This window comes from Capricornis sumatraensis, chromosome 11 (genome assembly GCF_032405125.1).
Source record: "Capricornis sumatraensis isolate serow.1 chromosome 11, serow.2, whole genome shotgun sequence".
In the NCBI taxonomy this organism is placed as follows: domain Eukaryota; kingdom Metazoa; phylum Chordata; class Mammalia; order Artiodactyla; family Bovidae; genus Capricornis; species Capricornis sumatraensis.
The window spans coordinates 83,136,709-83,150,616 of record NC_091079.1 but is presented as its reverse complement, the minus strand read 5'-3'; the positions used below and the strand labels follow the sequence as shown (position 1 = coordinate 83,150,616).

Below are 13,908 nucleotides of genomic sequence, written 5' to 3'. Positions count from 1 at the left end.
CAGTCAGACATGACTGAAGCAACTTAGCCTGCACACACAGAACAGTCAAATCCATAAAGACAGAAAGTAGAACAATGGTAACTGAAGGCTGGAAGAGGAGTAACAGGAAGTCACTATTTAATGGGTTCAGTTCAGTTCAGTTCAGTCGCTGAGTCATGTCCAACTCTTTGTGACCCCATGAACTGAAGCACACCAGGCTTCCCTGTCCATCACCAGTTCCGGGAGCCTGTTCAAACTCATGTTCATTGAGTCGGTGATGCCATCCAACCATCTCATCCTCTGTCATCCCCTTCTCCTCCTGCCTTCAATCTTTCCCAGCATCAAGGTCTTTCCAAATGAGTCACTTCTTCACATCAGGTGGCCAAAGTAGTGGAGTGTCAGCTTCAGCATCAGTAATTCCAATGAATGTTCAGGACTGATTTCCTTTAGGATGGACTGGTTTCATCTCATTGCTGTCCAAGGGACTCTCAAAAGTCTCCTCCAACACCACAGTTCACAAGCATCAATTCTTCAGTGCTCAGCTTTCTTTATAGTCCAATTCTCAAATCCATATATGACTGCTTGAAAAAACCAAAGCTTTGACTAGATGGACCTTTGTTGGTTAAGTAATGTCTCTGCTTTTCAATATGCTGTCTAGATTGGTCAGAGCTTTCTTCCAAGGAGCAAACGTCTTTTTATTTCATGACTGCAGTCACCATCTGCAGTGATTTCAGAGCCCAAAAATATAAAGTCTCTCACTGTTTCCATTGTTTCCTTGTCTATTTGCCATAAAGTGATGGGACCAAATGCCATGATCTTAGTTTTCTGAATGTTGAGCTTTAAGCCAATTATTTCACTCTCCTCTTTCACTTTCATCAAGAGGCTCTTTAGCTCTTCTTTGCCTTCTGCCATAAGGATGGTGTCATCTGCATATCTAATTATTGATTTTTCTCCCAGCAATCTTGATTCCAGCTCATTCTTCATCCAGCCCAGCACTTCACATGATGTACTCTACATATAAGTTAAATAAGAAGGGTGACAATATACAGCCTGGATGCACTCCTTTCCCACTTTGGAACCAGTCTGTTGTTCCATGTCCTGTCCTAACTGTTGCTTCTTGACCTGCATACAGATCTCTCAGGAGGCAGGTAAGGTGGTCTGGTATTCCCATCTCTAAGAATTTTCCACAGTTTGTTGTGATCCACACAGTCAAAGGCTTTGGCATACTCAATAAAGCAGGAGTAGATATTTTTCTGGAACTCTCTTGCTTTTTCAACGATCCAATAGATATTGGCAATTCGATCTCTGGTTCCCCTGCCTTTTCAGTTTGGGATGATGAAAAAGTTCTGGAGATGGATAGTGGTGATGGATGCACAAGGTGAATGTGCTTAATGCCACTGAAATCATACACTTAAAAATGGTTAAAATGGTAAGTTTATGTACATTTTCCACAATAAAAAAGTTAGAAAGTGTTAGTTGCTCAGTTGTTTCCAACTCTTTGTGACCCCATGGACTGTAGCCCGCCAGGCTCCTCTATCCATGGAATTTTCTAAGCAATAATACCAGAGTGGGTAGCCACTCCTTTCCCCAGGAGATCTTCCCAACCCAAGGACTGAACCTGGATCTCCTGCATTGGCAGGAAGATTCATCACCATCTGAGCCACCAGAGAAGCCAAAGTTAAATATATGCCAGAATCATGCAACAACATGGAGAATCTCAAAATCACCATGCTGAGCAAACACAGCTTTACACAAGAGAAAACCAACTGTGTGATTCCATTTATATGAATTTAAATCTATAATCTATGTTACTAATCCACGGTGAAAACCAGGACAGTAGTCTCTGGGGAATGTAGTAAGAATCAACTGGAAAGAGACTTGAAAGGGCTTTTTAAGATTATGGAAATGTTCTATATTTGATTGAGGTTTAGATTACACAAGTGTATACACTTATTAAAATTTTTCAAATGGGACTCAAGTTTTCAATTTCACTGTGTATAAATTTTACATACAAAAGAACCATAAACTAATATTGAACACTAATTTTAGGGGTGATATGTATCTCATCAATGTCTACAGCTTATACTCTGAAATGTACAAAAATAAAACAGATTGACGGATGAATGGTGAGATGGACAGAACAAGAAACATGAAAAAGCAAATGTAGCAAAATACTAATGACTGTGAAATCTTGCTGATGGGTATATAGGTGTTTACCACACACAGTTTTTTTTCCCCTCTCTTGGCCACACAGCATGTGGAATCTCAGCTCCCCAACCAGGGATTGAACTCACATCCCTTGACATCAGAAGCATGGAGTCTTAACTACTGGATTGCCAGGGAAGTCCCACCACATAGTTCTTTTAACTTTCCTATGTGTTTAAATGTATGCATGAAAAAATGCTTTGATGAGGGGACTTATGTATAAGGAAATGATATCATATTCCTCTGAATCTGTGGAGCTTTCCTAGCCTCCTGCGCACTAAAGGACAGATCACAAATCACTATCATCACATCTAGAATAAATCCCTGGTCATCTGACGATCTTTTGACCACTATCCTGAGATCCCATGCACTACCAGTCAGACCCCTCCAGGACCTCTGCTTCACCCTCCTGTCCATAATGTGCTAAACCTCATCTTCCTACCTCTCCTTACCCCATCACAGTATGGATCAGTCTTCCCAGCAACACCACAATCAATACAAGAGTTCCACTTGTCTTCCAATCTCCCATCTTTTTCTAACACAAGAAAGGGTTTTGGATGAATGCAATTTGGATCCTGCCCAGCTGTCCAGCCTCATCTCATATTACCACGCTCTAGCCATTGCAATTTTTTTTTTATAGTTCTGCACCTTTGTGCATCAGAGAAGGCAATGGCACCCCACTCCAGTACTCTTGCCCGGAAAATGGAGGAGCCTGGTAGGCTGCAGTCCATGGGGTAGCGAAGAGTCGGACACAACTGAGCGACTTCACTTTCACTTTTCACTCTCATGCATTGGAGAAGGAAATGGCCACCCACTCCAGTGTTCTTGCCTGGAGAATCCCAGGGACGGGGGAGCCTGGTGGGCTGCCATCTTTGGGGTTGCAGAGTCAGACATGACTGAAGCGACTTAGCAGCAGCAGCAGCAACACCTTCGTGCATGCTGATTATTCAACTGTGAAAATCTTTTCTCCTCTTATATCTATCTACCCACCCCTTTTCTTCTCCAAAAGTTACAGCTAGGTTTCCCCTATCATTGCTTTCAATACTTCAGACTCTAATTTTCTGTTTAGTCTCACACTCTGGGCTGTAAATTTCCGGAAGAAAAAGACTGCTTCTTATTCATTTAAAAAATTCCCAATGCTAAAAGAATCTGAAAAATAATACACACAAACACACACTCACACACCCACAAATATACATATACTGAGGCCCACGTGGCTCAGTGGTGAAGAATCCACCTGCCAATGCAGGAGAATGAATTTGATCTCTGGGTCGGGAAGATTTCCTAGAGGAGGAAATGACAACCCACTCCAGCACTCTTGCTTGAAAAACCCCATGGACAGAGAAGCCAGGTGGGCTACAGTCTATGAGGCTGCAAAGAGTCGGACACGACTGAGACGCTGAGCATGGAGGTATACATATGTATAATCTGAGAGTCATTTTGCTGTACTCCTAAAGCTGACATAATATTCTGAATCAACCATACTTCAATTAAAAAATTTCCCAGTGCTTTATATAATAGATACTTACATTATTGTTAAGTAAATGTTGAATGATTATACCAAAGACATGAAACCTAAAGAGAAAAGACTAATAACCTAAGACTCTAATAAAACAACACTAGGGAGAGCCCCTGGAGAAGGAAACAGCAACCCACTTCAGTATTCTTGCCTGGAAAATCCCATGGACAGAGGAGCCTGACGGGCTACAGTCCATGGGATCATAAGAGTGAGACATGACTTAGTGACTAAACCACCACCTCCAATAAAATAAAAAGGAGAGATGTTGCCAAAAAAGGAAAACAAAAAAAGAGAACACAAGGGGAAACAAATGCCACAAAGTGGCTTGTTGAAAGTATATATTACACAGATCAAAGGCATTTCAGGAACTTAAGAGCTGAAAGTCCATTTATCAGATCCTCACTGGACTGCAAAACTGCATATGGTATTATTAATATAGTATATGAAGCAGGAAGCAAGTCAGAGTGGCTCATGCAATGAAGAGCAAAAGTATGAATCTCCTTTTATTATGGAGAGTTATCATCACATATTACAATCAGCATCTACTGAGCAGTACTTTTCCATTTGGTTTCTATTCTCACTCTTTCCTGGAGGAAACTCTGAAAGGCCTGGGGAATATACAGGAAGCTGTCAATTCCCTTTTTATCCAATCACACAGTGCTTCACGCTGGGCTGGATGCAGCACAAGCTGGAATCAAGATTACTGGAAGAAAAATCAATAACCTCAGATACGCAGATGACCCCATGCTAATGGCAGAAAGTGAAGAGGAACTAAAGAGCCTCTTGATGAAAGTAAAGAGGAGAGTGAAATAATTGGCTTAAAACTCAACATTCAGAAAACTAAGATCATGGCATTCGGTCCCATTGCTTCATGGCAAATAGATGGGGAAACAATGGAAACAGTGATAGACTTTATTTTGGGGGGGCTCCAAAATCACTGCAGATGGTGACTGTGGCCATGAAATTAAAATATGCTTGCTCCTTGGAAGAAAACCTATGACCAACCTAGACAGCATATTAAAAAGCAGAGACATTTGTCAACAAAGGTCCATCTAGTCAAAGCTATGGTTTTTCCAGTAGTCATGTATGGATGTGAGAGTTGGACTATAAAGAAAGCTGAGTGCCAAAGAACTGATTGTTTGAAGTGTGGTGTTGGAGAAGACTCTTGAGAGTCCCTTGGACAACAATGAGATGAAACCAGTCCATCCTAAAGGAAATCGGTCCTGAATATTCATTGGAATGACTGATGCTAAAGCTGAAACTCCAATACTTTGGCCACCTGATGCAAAGAGGCAACTCACTGGAAAAGACCCTGATGCTGAGAAAGATTAAAGGTGGGAGGAGAAGGGGATGACAGAGGATGAGATGGTTGGATGGCATCATCCACTTGATCGACAGGAGGTTGAGCAAGCTCCAGGAGTTGGTTGAGCAAGCTCCAGGAGTTGGTGATGGACAGGGAGGCCTGGCGTGCTGCAGTCCATGGGGTCAAAGAGTTGGACACAACTGAGCGACTGAACTCAACTGTCTAAAAAGCCAAGTAGGATTTTTTCAGTGAATTCACTGGCTTGGGTTCAGTTGATTCATCTGGCCAAACTCCCTATGGCTTTCCTCATGTACTAAAGTCCTGGATACAACATGTTATCCTAATGTAAAAAAGTGTATTTTACACTCTTTATCATCTTTCCTCCCATGCTACACCTTATGACTGAGTGGCTAAGTACAGTATACACCTTACCTATGATTAAAAGTTTCTCTTAATCTTAATGTACTTTTTGTTCAAAATGCACACAAACATAAACTGCTTATCCTTGTATTGTTTCATATTAAGGTCACCTCTCCAAATAGAAGGTATACAGTTTTGGGGAACAGTGATGGACAGTGTGTGTCCCCAGTAGTGCCTAATAAATTAGTTGCTTAACAATATACTTGTTAACTAATGTATTGATGGAACTTCTAAAGCAGTTTCTGCAGTTTCAAAAAGCATTAGAGAATTTGGTTCCAACCAGAGAACTGGACTCCGCAGAGATGGAAGAATTCCAAACAGCCTAACACTCTCCAAAGGACCTCCAGGACCATCTGGGTTTCCAAATGACTTGTTGGAGACACTTCTGGTACCTCACTTGGCACCCTCCAACCACCTGCTCCTGTCCTCCACCACCTCCACAGACTGCCAACCAGCGTGCCACCGAAGTCTGCTCTCACAGTTCCCCCAACCCCACTGATGTGCAATCAACTCTATTCACAATCTGAAAAGGTAAACACCATGTGGTCATTAATGTTCATATAATTAGACACTCTTGCTCACAAGGACTGGAGCATATGTGTCTTTTTTGCATATTACATGAAAATAATGAGAATATCCTTAGGCTTGGGAAATGCTCTGTGTTTATAATAAAACTCATTCACTCTATACAAATAACAGAAAATGAATCTGAACAGCCTAAAGATTAGCTGAAAGTCAATACTAATTTTAACAACTAAAATATAAAAAATATCACATGAAACTACAGGGTCTCTTAATTTTATTCACTATATAGCATATGCAGGTGTACTGAATCACAATATGAGCTCTATAGAAGCTCACAAATTTGTTAAGAAATTGCAAAATTTACAAAGTTAAAATACATGCAAACCAATGTCTGACAAGAAAAAAATTGTTCTAAATGTTATTCTCTCCACTGAAGACAGAGGCTTCACGTAAAGGTTAAAATATTTTGCAGACATACTTAACAGCATCATCGACTGAGAAAACGCAGTAAGAATAAAGTTCCTGCAAATATGGATGCTCTTTATTTTAGTATAGAACTCTGCTGCCAATAATGGAAAACCAAAATAATACTATTTAAATAACACAGAGGTTTATGTCTCTCGTGTAATCATAAGCAGTGCAGAACTGGCACAGTGGCGTCCCAGCCTATCAGGAGCCCAGGTCTCTTGGGTCTTGTGGCTCTGCCATTCTCAACATGCCACTTCTGCCTCATGATCCAAGATGATTGCTTCAGCTCCAGGATCACACCCTCCTTCCAGCCAGCAAGAAAGACGACAAAGGGCATATTCTTTCCCTTTACATTTGTCTGAGTGTCAGAGTCAGAATGACCCAGGTTCTAGCTGTGGTCTGACCGGTTTTACCAGCTGTGTGACCCAGGGGTTGGTTATTCCATCTCTGTAAACATCAACTTTCCAGAAGCAGGACACAGTGCTTCTGCTTAAACTTCATTAATCAAAACTTGGTTATAAAACTTGGTTCTGGCAAGGGAAGCCAGAAAACGTTAATTATTTTGGAGAGTAATATGTCTTGTAGGTACCGTGGAAAATGGCGGAATGGGAAACCAGAGATCTCAGTCACACAATTCCTTTCCAAAAATATTAATGAGAAAAAACACTCTTACACTTTGGTGAAAGAGAGAGAAATATTATGTGCAAGACATACGGATTCTTTCATGTATAGATAATGCTTGGTGAGCCGATGAATTTGAGGATCTGGTTACAAACTGGTCATGACTGAAAGCTGCACAGGGCTCAGAGGCAATCTGGAGGATTTTAGGCTGGCAAGGTTTCATGGAGATGAGCTGGACCTGGAAGAATGCCCAAGACTGTGAAATGGATGGGGGAGAACAACTGAGACAAAACTCAACAGTAAAGCTAAGGAGGCAAGCAGCGCAGTTTGGCTGGAGCAGAGGGCGTGTGGAAGCACTTTATAAACCAAAGACACTTTGAACACTGTCTTCATCACACAGATAATATTGGGAGATAAGGTTAAAGAAGGTTGAAAAGTTGCAGAAAAGATTCTGCATGCTAAAGGGAGGCTTCTGACATTCCAGCTCTGCCAGTTACTAGAAGTGTGGTCCCAAGCCAAGTCAGTGAGCCTCTGTGAACACCGACATCCTCATCTGTGAGAGGTGCGTGTTAGTCACTACCTAACAGGGTTGTTCTGAGGTTTAAATACCACCATGCAGTCAGCATTCAACAAACAGTAGGTTTAAAAAAAGCTCTTAACAATTGAGTAACATGGCAATTTCTTATAGAGTTAATAGCAGTTTGACAGCCAAGGTAGCGGAGATGGGAGAAGGAAAATTCCTAAAGGTAGAGCAAAGTCATAGCAAGCAATTCAGGTTGCACACAAGAGTCTGCTCTTTGTGCCTCAGGCAAAGAAAAACTGCAGTTGGCAGAGGGAACACTGGAGGCAGTGATATGAGCTAGGGATACTGCCAGTGTCCGTGCTCAGGGATGAGGGCCTGAATAAGACAGTAGCTGTGAGGATGGAGAAAAAGATTTGGCTATGAAAGGAACTTGGGAAATGACTACAGGTGGGAGGTGAAGAAAAGGGAAGAAAGGTTCTGACTTGAGTGTTTGAATGGCCAGTGGCACCATTAACTGAAATAAGAAAAAGAGGGAAAAAGACAGAATAGGTGGTGATTAGTTCACTTCAAACTACTGAAGTGATGCCGGGACATCTAGGTGATGAAGTCACCCAGTAACCCAGTAGATATAGAGTTCTGACATCATAAGAGGAGTGCAGACTAGAGGTGCGTGGGTTTGGGAGTCCTGTGAAACAAGGGTGGCGGAAGCCATAGGCGAAGAGGAGTTCTCCCAGAGAATCCTGAAGAAGGTCTATACTTTGATGGGTAAGAAAAAAGAGAAGCCAGGAAGGGAGGACATGAGAGATGGGAGAACTGGGAGACAGTGGAATTTAAAAAAAAAAAAAAAAATTAAGAGAAAGAGGAATGGCTAATAGAATTTTCAAAGTGGCCTCATTAAATTGCCATAAGCTGGGGAAAGATGTGGAGAGGTCAGCAGGCAATTCAGATGTTAAGAGTAACTAACGCCTGTGAGAGACTGTGCTGGAGTTGTACGGGAAAAGGTTATCTCGAAAAAATGCTTACCTCTTGCCTGCGTGAAGAACAGTTCAGGAAGCAGCTTAAAGAAATTTGCTACTACCCAGAGTGATGCCAAGGCAACAGGAAGATTGTTGGAGTTTCTGGCACACTATTTGTGCCTCTGTTTTGGTCTCCCTCAGTGATGGACCAAAGATCTGGAAAGCGCTAGCAGAGGCAAGGTAGCAGAGAGCCTCTACTCTCAGCCCCTACTTGACTATGAACTTTTTGAGACTTATCCTTAGCATTTAGCACCACACTTGAATATAGAGGCACTCGTGTTTACTCGCTCAGTAAAAAGCCAAAAACAAATATTGACCAACAAGAGAAAAGAATTGACCAACAAGAGAAATAAGTGCTATAGGACATAAGCAAATAATGTAGAGAAGTTGTTAGAACTCTTGGGAATCAAGCCTCTGTATGTAGAGAAGTCGTTAGAACTCTTGGAATCAAGCCTCTGTACTAATGAGGCTTTGCTGCCTCCTGTCTTAATGCATTCATTACCTGGGACAAGTTCCTTAAATATACGGAATTGCAGTAGAACCTGCTTCTCTAGAAACAGCACTCACCTAAATGACAACAGATATAATGTACTTGGCCGAGTAGTTATTACCACTCAACTCTCCAGAAGTCTGAGCCGAGACTATCTAGTACATTTTCAAAAGAATTATAACTGTAAATAGACCTTGTGTTAATCAATGCCACCTACTAAAGTTTACTGTAACCAGGAACTGCTCAGCCAGAACACAATAAAACCATGGAGATGAATCTACTCTCATGGAGTCATCAACAAACTTAGCAAAGTTGAATGAGGCCATTTATATAAAAGAACTTTTAACAATGAACAGCATCCACCATGAAGAATCAGTTGGCCCTGTCTTAAAATGTACCCTGTTGAAAAATTATTGAATCCAGCACCATTGTTATGAAACCAAAGCTTATATTATAACTCATTTGGCAAAAAGAAAGGAAAAGAAACATCATTTCTAAAAAGTGATCTATTATTTGCTATTTTTAAAAAACCAAGGGGGAAAAAAGAAGTAGCCCTCCAAATTCTACTTACAAATCCTTCTTCTGTAATAGTTGGTGGCTCTGAAACAAAATAAAATATTACATTATCTCACTCAAATCTGATTTCCTTTTAGAGTAAATGAAATAATTTGAGGCGGTACTCAGCCCTGCATTATACGTGGGCAAGCTCAGTAAAACGTTTGGCCCTCTGTTCGCTCTCTGCACATGGATTGAATTTGAAGCTGGAATTCAAGGTGGAAGTGGAGAGAAAAGGCCTCTGGAATCCAGCTTGGTCACTAATCGACTGCGACCCCCAGAGTCAACCTTAATAGATGGAGGCCTCCATGACTCCCGCTGCAAAACGGAGAGTTAAGCAAGATAAAATAAGACGGTGCCAACGAGGCACTGGAAAAGGGGGATGGCGGGTTAAATTTCTTACAAAATGCGGTGAGAGGGCTCTGGGGTCTGTGCTACCAAAGTTAGGAAGAGGGGTCGCCCGGGGGGCAAATAGAAGCCCAGAGGCGGTGCGCGGTGGGGCCGCTCCGCGCGCCCCGGCCCCGACCCCGGCCGCCCCACCTACCGACGCTGAGCCGCCTCTCCGGCATGCCGCCGCCCGCGCCCCGCGTCCCCGGCACCCGCGCGGGCCGTCAGGACGCCACCGGCGCGGGCCGTCGGGCCCCGGGAACGGACGCCGACGCGGAGCGGCGCGCGCGGCCCCGGGCGGCCTGGCCGCTGTGGCCCTAGCGCGGCTCGAGTTGCTATGGAGCTGAGACAATGCGGGCGCCGAGCAGCGGCCCGTCACGCGCCTTTCGGGGGGTGGGGGTGCTCCCCGGGCCGAGGAAGGGACGCGGGCCACCCCGGTCCGTCCTCCTCCGGGCCAGGGCCCTGCGCCGCCTCCAACGGCTTACGGGACGACGCGCGCCCCGACCCCGCCACCCCGGGGCCCTGGAGACGCGTCGCCCTGCGAACTCAAACCTGCCGGGGCCTCGTTACTATGGCGACCGCGGCTCAGGCTTGTTCTCCCCGCTCGGTCTACAGTAAGACAAGACCCGCTTCGAGCGGGTGCCGGACGTGGAGGCCGTACCGGCCGGTCCTGAAAAGAGGAGGAAGACGAGCTTTCCTGGTACTAAAGGAGCTCTTGAGCGCATTCACAGTTATATGAATGCCTGTGTAAAAAGTTAAGTGTTCCCGTACTTTTAGGAACCGGATCTTCCCCCAAGCTTTTGCTCCGGTTAGGGCAGCCCAGTTCTCAAGATAGCTATTAAGATAGATTTTTACAGTTACCAGAGGAGACATGAAAAGAGGACAGTAAACTGAGGGTGCCCAGAGTGTGTGTGCCCGGAAAAGTTATGACAGAGGAGTTTAAGAATGAAGTTTGCAAAAAAGAACAGTATTTATAATTAGGGGGAAATGAGAGTTTTTCTCAATGTCATGGCTCAAAGTCCCTTCCCAGACCTCTCCCCCTAGATACGCCCAAATCAAAATGTCCCAAAGGAAATTCACATTATCCCCCATATCTTGTTTTCGAATTCCATCTTCCTCCATAAAGTCTATAGTCAGTAAGTGGTACCTTCATCCACTAAGTGACTCAAAGCCAGAAACACCACATTCACTCAGGCACTGGGTCCTGCCAAGGACACCTTAAAGTGTTTCAGGAATCTGGAATCTTTTCTGTCTTGTAACAACCAGAGTCCTAGCACAGCTTGCCATTCGGACTGTAGTGAAAACTTCCTAACTTGTTTCTCAGCCATTGCTTCCAGCGAAGTTCCCTTTAAATCCATTCTCTGAGATGAAAGCAAAATTATCCAAATGCAAATTTGACCTCCTTGAATCCTGTGGCTCCATTTTTGCCTCCTAGGGCCTGCAGGTGTGTGAGTGCTTAAGCAAACAAGAGTGACAGTGGGTGCTAGTCCTGCAAGAAACTGTAACACCTGCTTAGTTATATTTATTGACTTTTCAATAGGACAGGGAAAGGACCAAAAAAAAAGCAATAAATCACTCACTTGGCCAAACAAAGTCAGCAGGCTAGATGAAGTCAAGGGAGTAAAGGGGAATGGAAAGGGGACATGTGAGGGACAAATCACCAAGGGCTTTCTCAGCCCTCGTAAGAGCTCTGGCGTTCATTCTGAGTGAAATCCCAACTATAGGAGTTTTGAATAAAGAAGTACACAAGTTTACTTTTATTTGGAAATGATCATTCTGAGTGCCATTCAGAGAATGCGGATGGGCCAAGCAGTAGCAGGCAAGAGCAGGTGGCTCAGAACAGGACCGCAGCAGTAACACGTTTGAGATGGACTCAGATTCGGTATATATTTTGACAGTAGGGCGAAGAGGATTCCCTGACAAAGTGGATGTGGGAATGAAAGTAGCTGAGAATAACTTGAAGATTTTTGCCATGAGCAGCCGAGAGGATGGAGCTGCTGTGCGTGGACCACAGGTGGGAGAGAGGTTAAGAAGCCTATTAACCATCCAAGCAAAGATTTTGAGTTTGCAGTTGATACAGAAGCCTGGAATTTGGGAGATATAAGTTGGAAAGTTGACATACAAACAGGCTTGTCAGGCATTTGCTTGCACTGATTGTTTTGTCACCAGGGAAGTCCTTCTGCTTTTATCAGGCTCAATTTTCTCATTCTTTAATATCTTCCTGTGAGTTCCTTTCATTGGCCTCTCCTCTCCTGTCTATTTAGTACAAAGTCATGTCTTAAAGGGACACCGGCTACTCTCAGCGCCACTCACCAGGAAGTGAACTCCTGGGGATGAAGGTGATTCGTGTTCTTTTAACAGCCTCCCCACCCAGCACCCACTACTGAGTGCTGCTGTGCTCAGTACATATTTGTTGAAATAGCTTTTCTTTATTGCAGTTACTCTTCACTGTGCCCTGCTCATAGACAAGATTTGTTAATTCCTGTTTTAGACAGCTATACTGATGAGAAGCCAATAATTTGTTTTAATATTAAGGGTGACTAACAGTGCACACACTGTGAGCCTTTAACAATAACCACAGGAGATTGATATTATCCTCAACAATTTAAGAAACTGGGACTTGGAGAGACATAAAATTTGCTCAAAGACAAACAAAGCTTGCAAGTGTTGAATCCACCAGCTGATCCAGGTCTGTCTAATTCAAAGCCTCTACCAGGTTTTGCAGCCTCACTAAAAATAATCTTGTCAGATTTTAAAAACAGCCTAAGAATCATAAAAACAGTAACTTGAACCCAAATACTTAGGTTATAAGCTATTCTAATATTTTGATGATTTTTATAACAATTTTGAGATGTAATTCACATATAATATTCACCTATTAAACTGTATGATTCAGTGGTTTTTAGGATATTCAGTTGTGCAACTGAAGAGGGAATTCATAGGGCCTGGACCCCATCTTAGGCCTGTTCATGTTGATCATGCTTGGCCACCTCTCCAATGGACTCTGAGCTCTGTGTTTAGTGCCTATGGAAACGACAACAGAAGGATAAGACCCCTCCAGACAGGCCATAAATTTTTTTTTTTTTTCCGTACCTATCGGAGCGTAACCTCAGGCTTATTGATTATTGGCCAATTGTTTAACTGTTTGAGCACATAACACATGAATAATGGGGTTACTGGGATTGTATTTACCCTTCCTTTGTTTATGTAATTCTCAAGGAATTTGGAGTGGTGGGTTCAGATACATACACATGGGGTATAAAAGATTTTCACAAATGCCGGTCGGGGTCCTTGGCTAAGAGGAGACTCTGCCTTGGGCCTGCCGGTGTAATAAACTGCACTCCACTATCTGCATTGTCCTTCTGAGTTTGTTTCCCGGAACGCGTGGCTACAACACAACCATCACCACAAGCAATTTTAGAACATTTTCATCACCTCATATCCCTTACCTCATACCCCTATTATCCCATCCCCACCTAAACCCTATGTACCCAACTACCTTCTGTCTCTACGTATTAATAATGGTATATTCTGGACATTTCATATAAATGGAATCACAGAACACACCACATGCTGGTCTTTTGTGACTGGTTTCTTTCACTTAGTATAATCATGTTTTTAAGATACATCTATGTTGTGGCATGAACCGGTTCTTCATTCCTTTGAGTTGCTGAATAATATTCAGTTGTATGGAGGTACCGCAATTTGTCCATTCCATCAGTTGATAGACGTTTGGATTATTTGTTTTTTTTAGCTATTATAAATAATGCTGCTATGAGCATTTGTGTACAAGTTTTTGTGTGGACATATGTCTTCATTCCTCTTGGATATACACCTAGGAGTGGAATTGCTGGTAATATGGTAATTCTGTTTGGCAACTCTAATTTTTAAGGAACT

General features: G+C 43.0%; 1 protein-coding gene across 1 annotated transcript in view; it reads right to left on the bottom strand.

Annotated features, from left to right (window-relative positions):
• The window catches only part of RGS22 (regulator of G protein signaling 22), a 137,585-nt gene extending 127,392 nt beyond the window's left edge, over positions 1 to 10,193 (bottom strand). Inside the window, exons 1-2 of the mRNA XM_068983437.1 lie at positions 10,169 to 10,193; positions 9,641 to 9,669 (exon numbers count right to left, since the gene is read on the bottom strand). Coding sequence (XP_068839538.1) covers positions 9,641 to 9,669; positions 10,169 to 10,193 — 54 coding nt within the window. The remainder of the gene's footprint in view (positions 1 to 9,640; positions 9,670 to 10,168) is intronic.
• Positions 10,194 to 13,908: the final 3,715 nt, after the last annotated feature.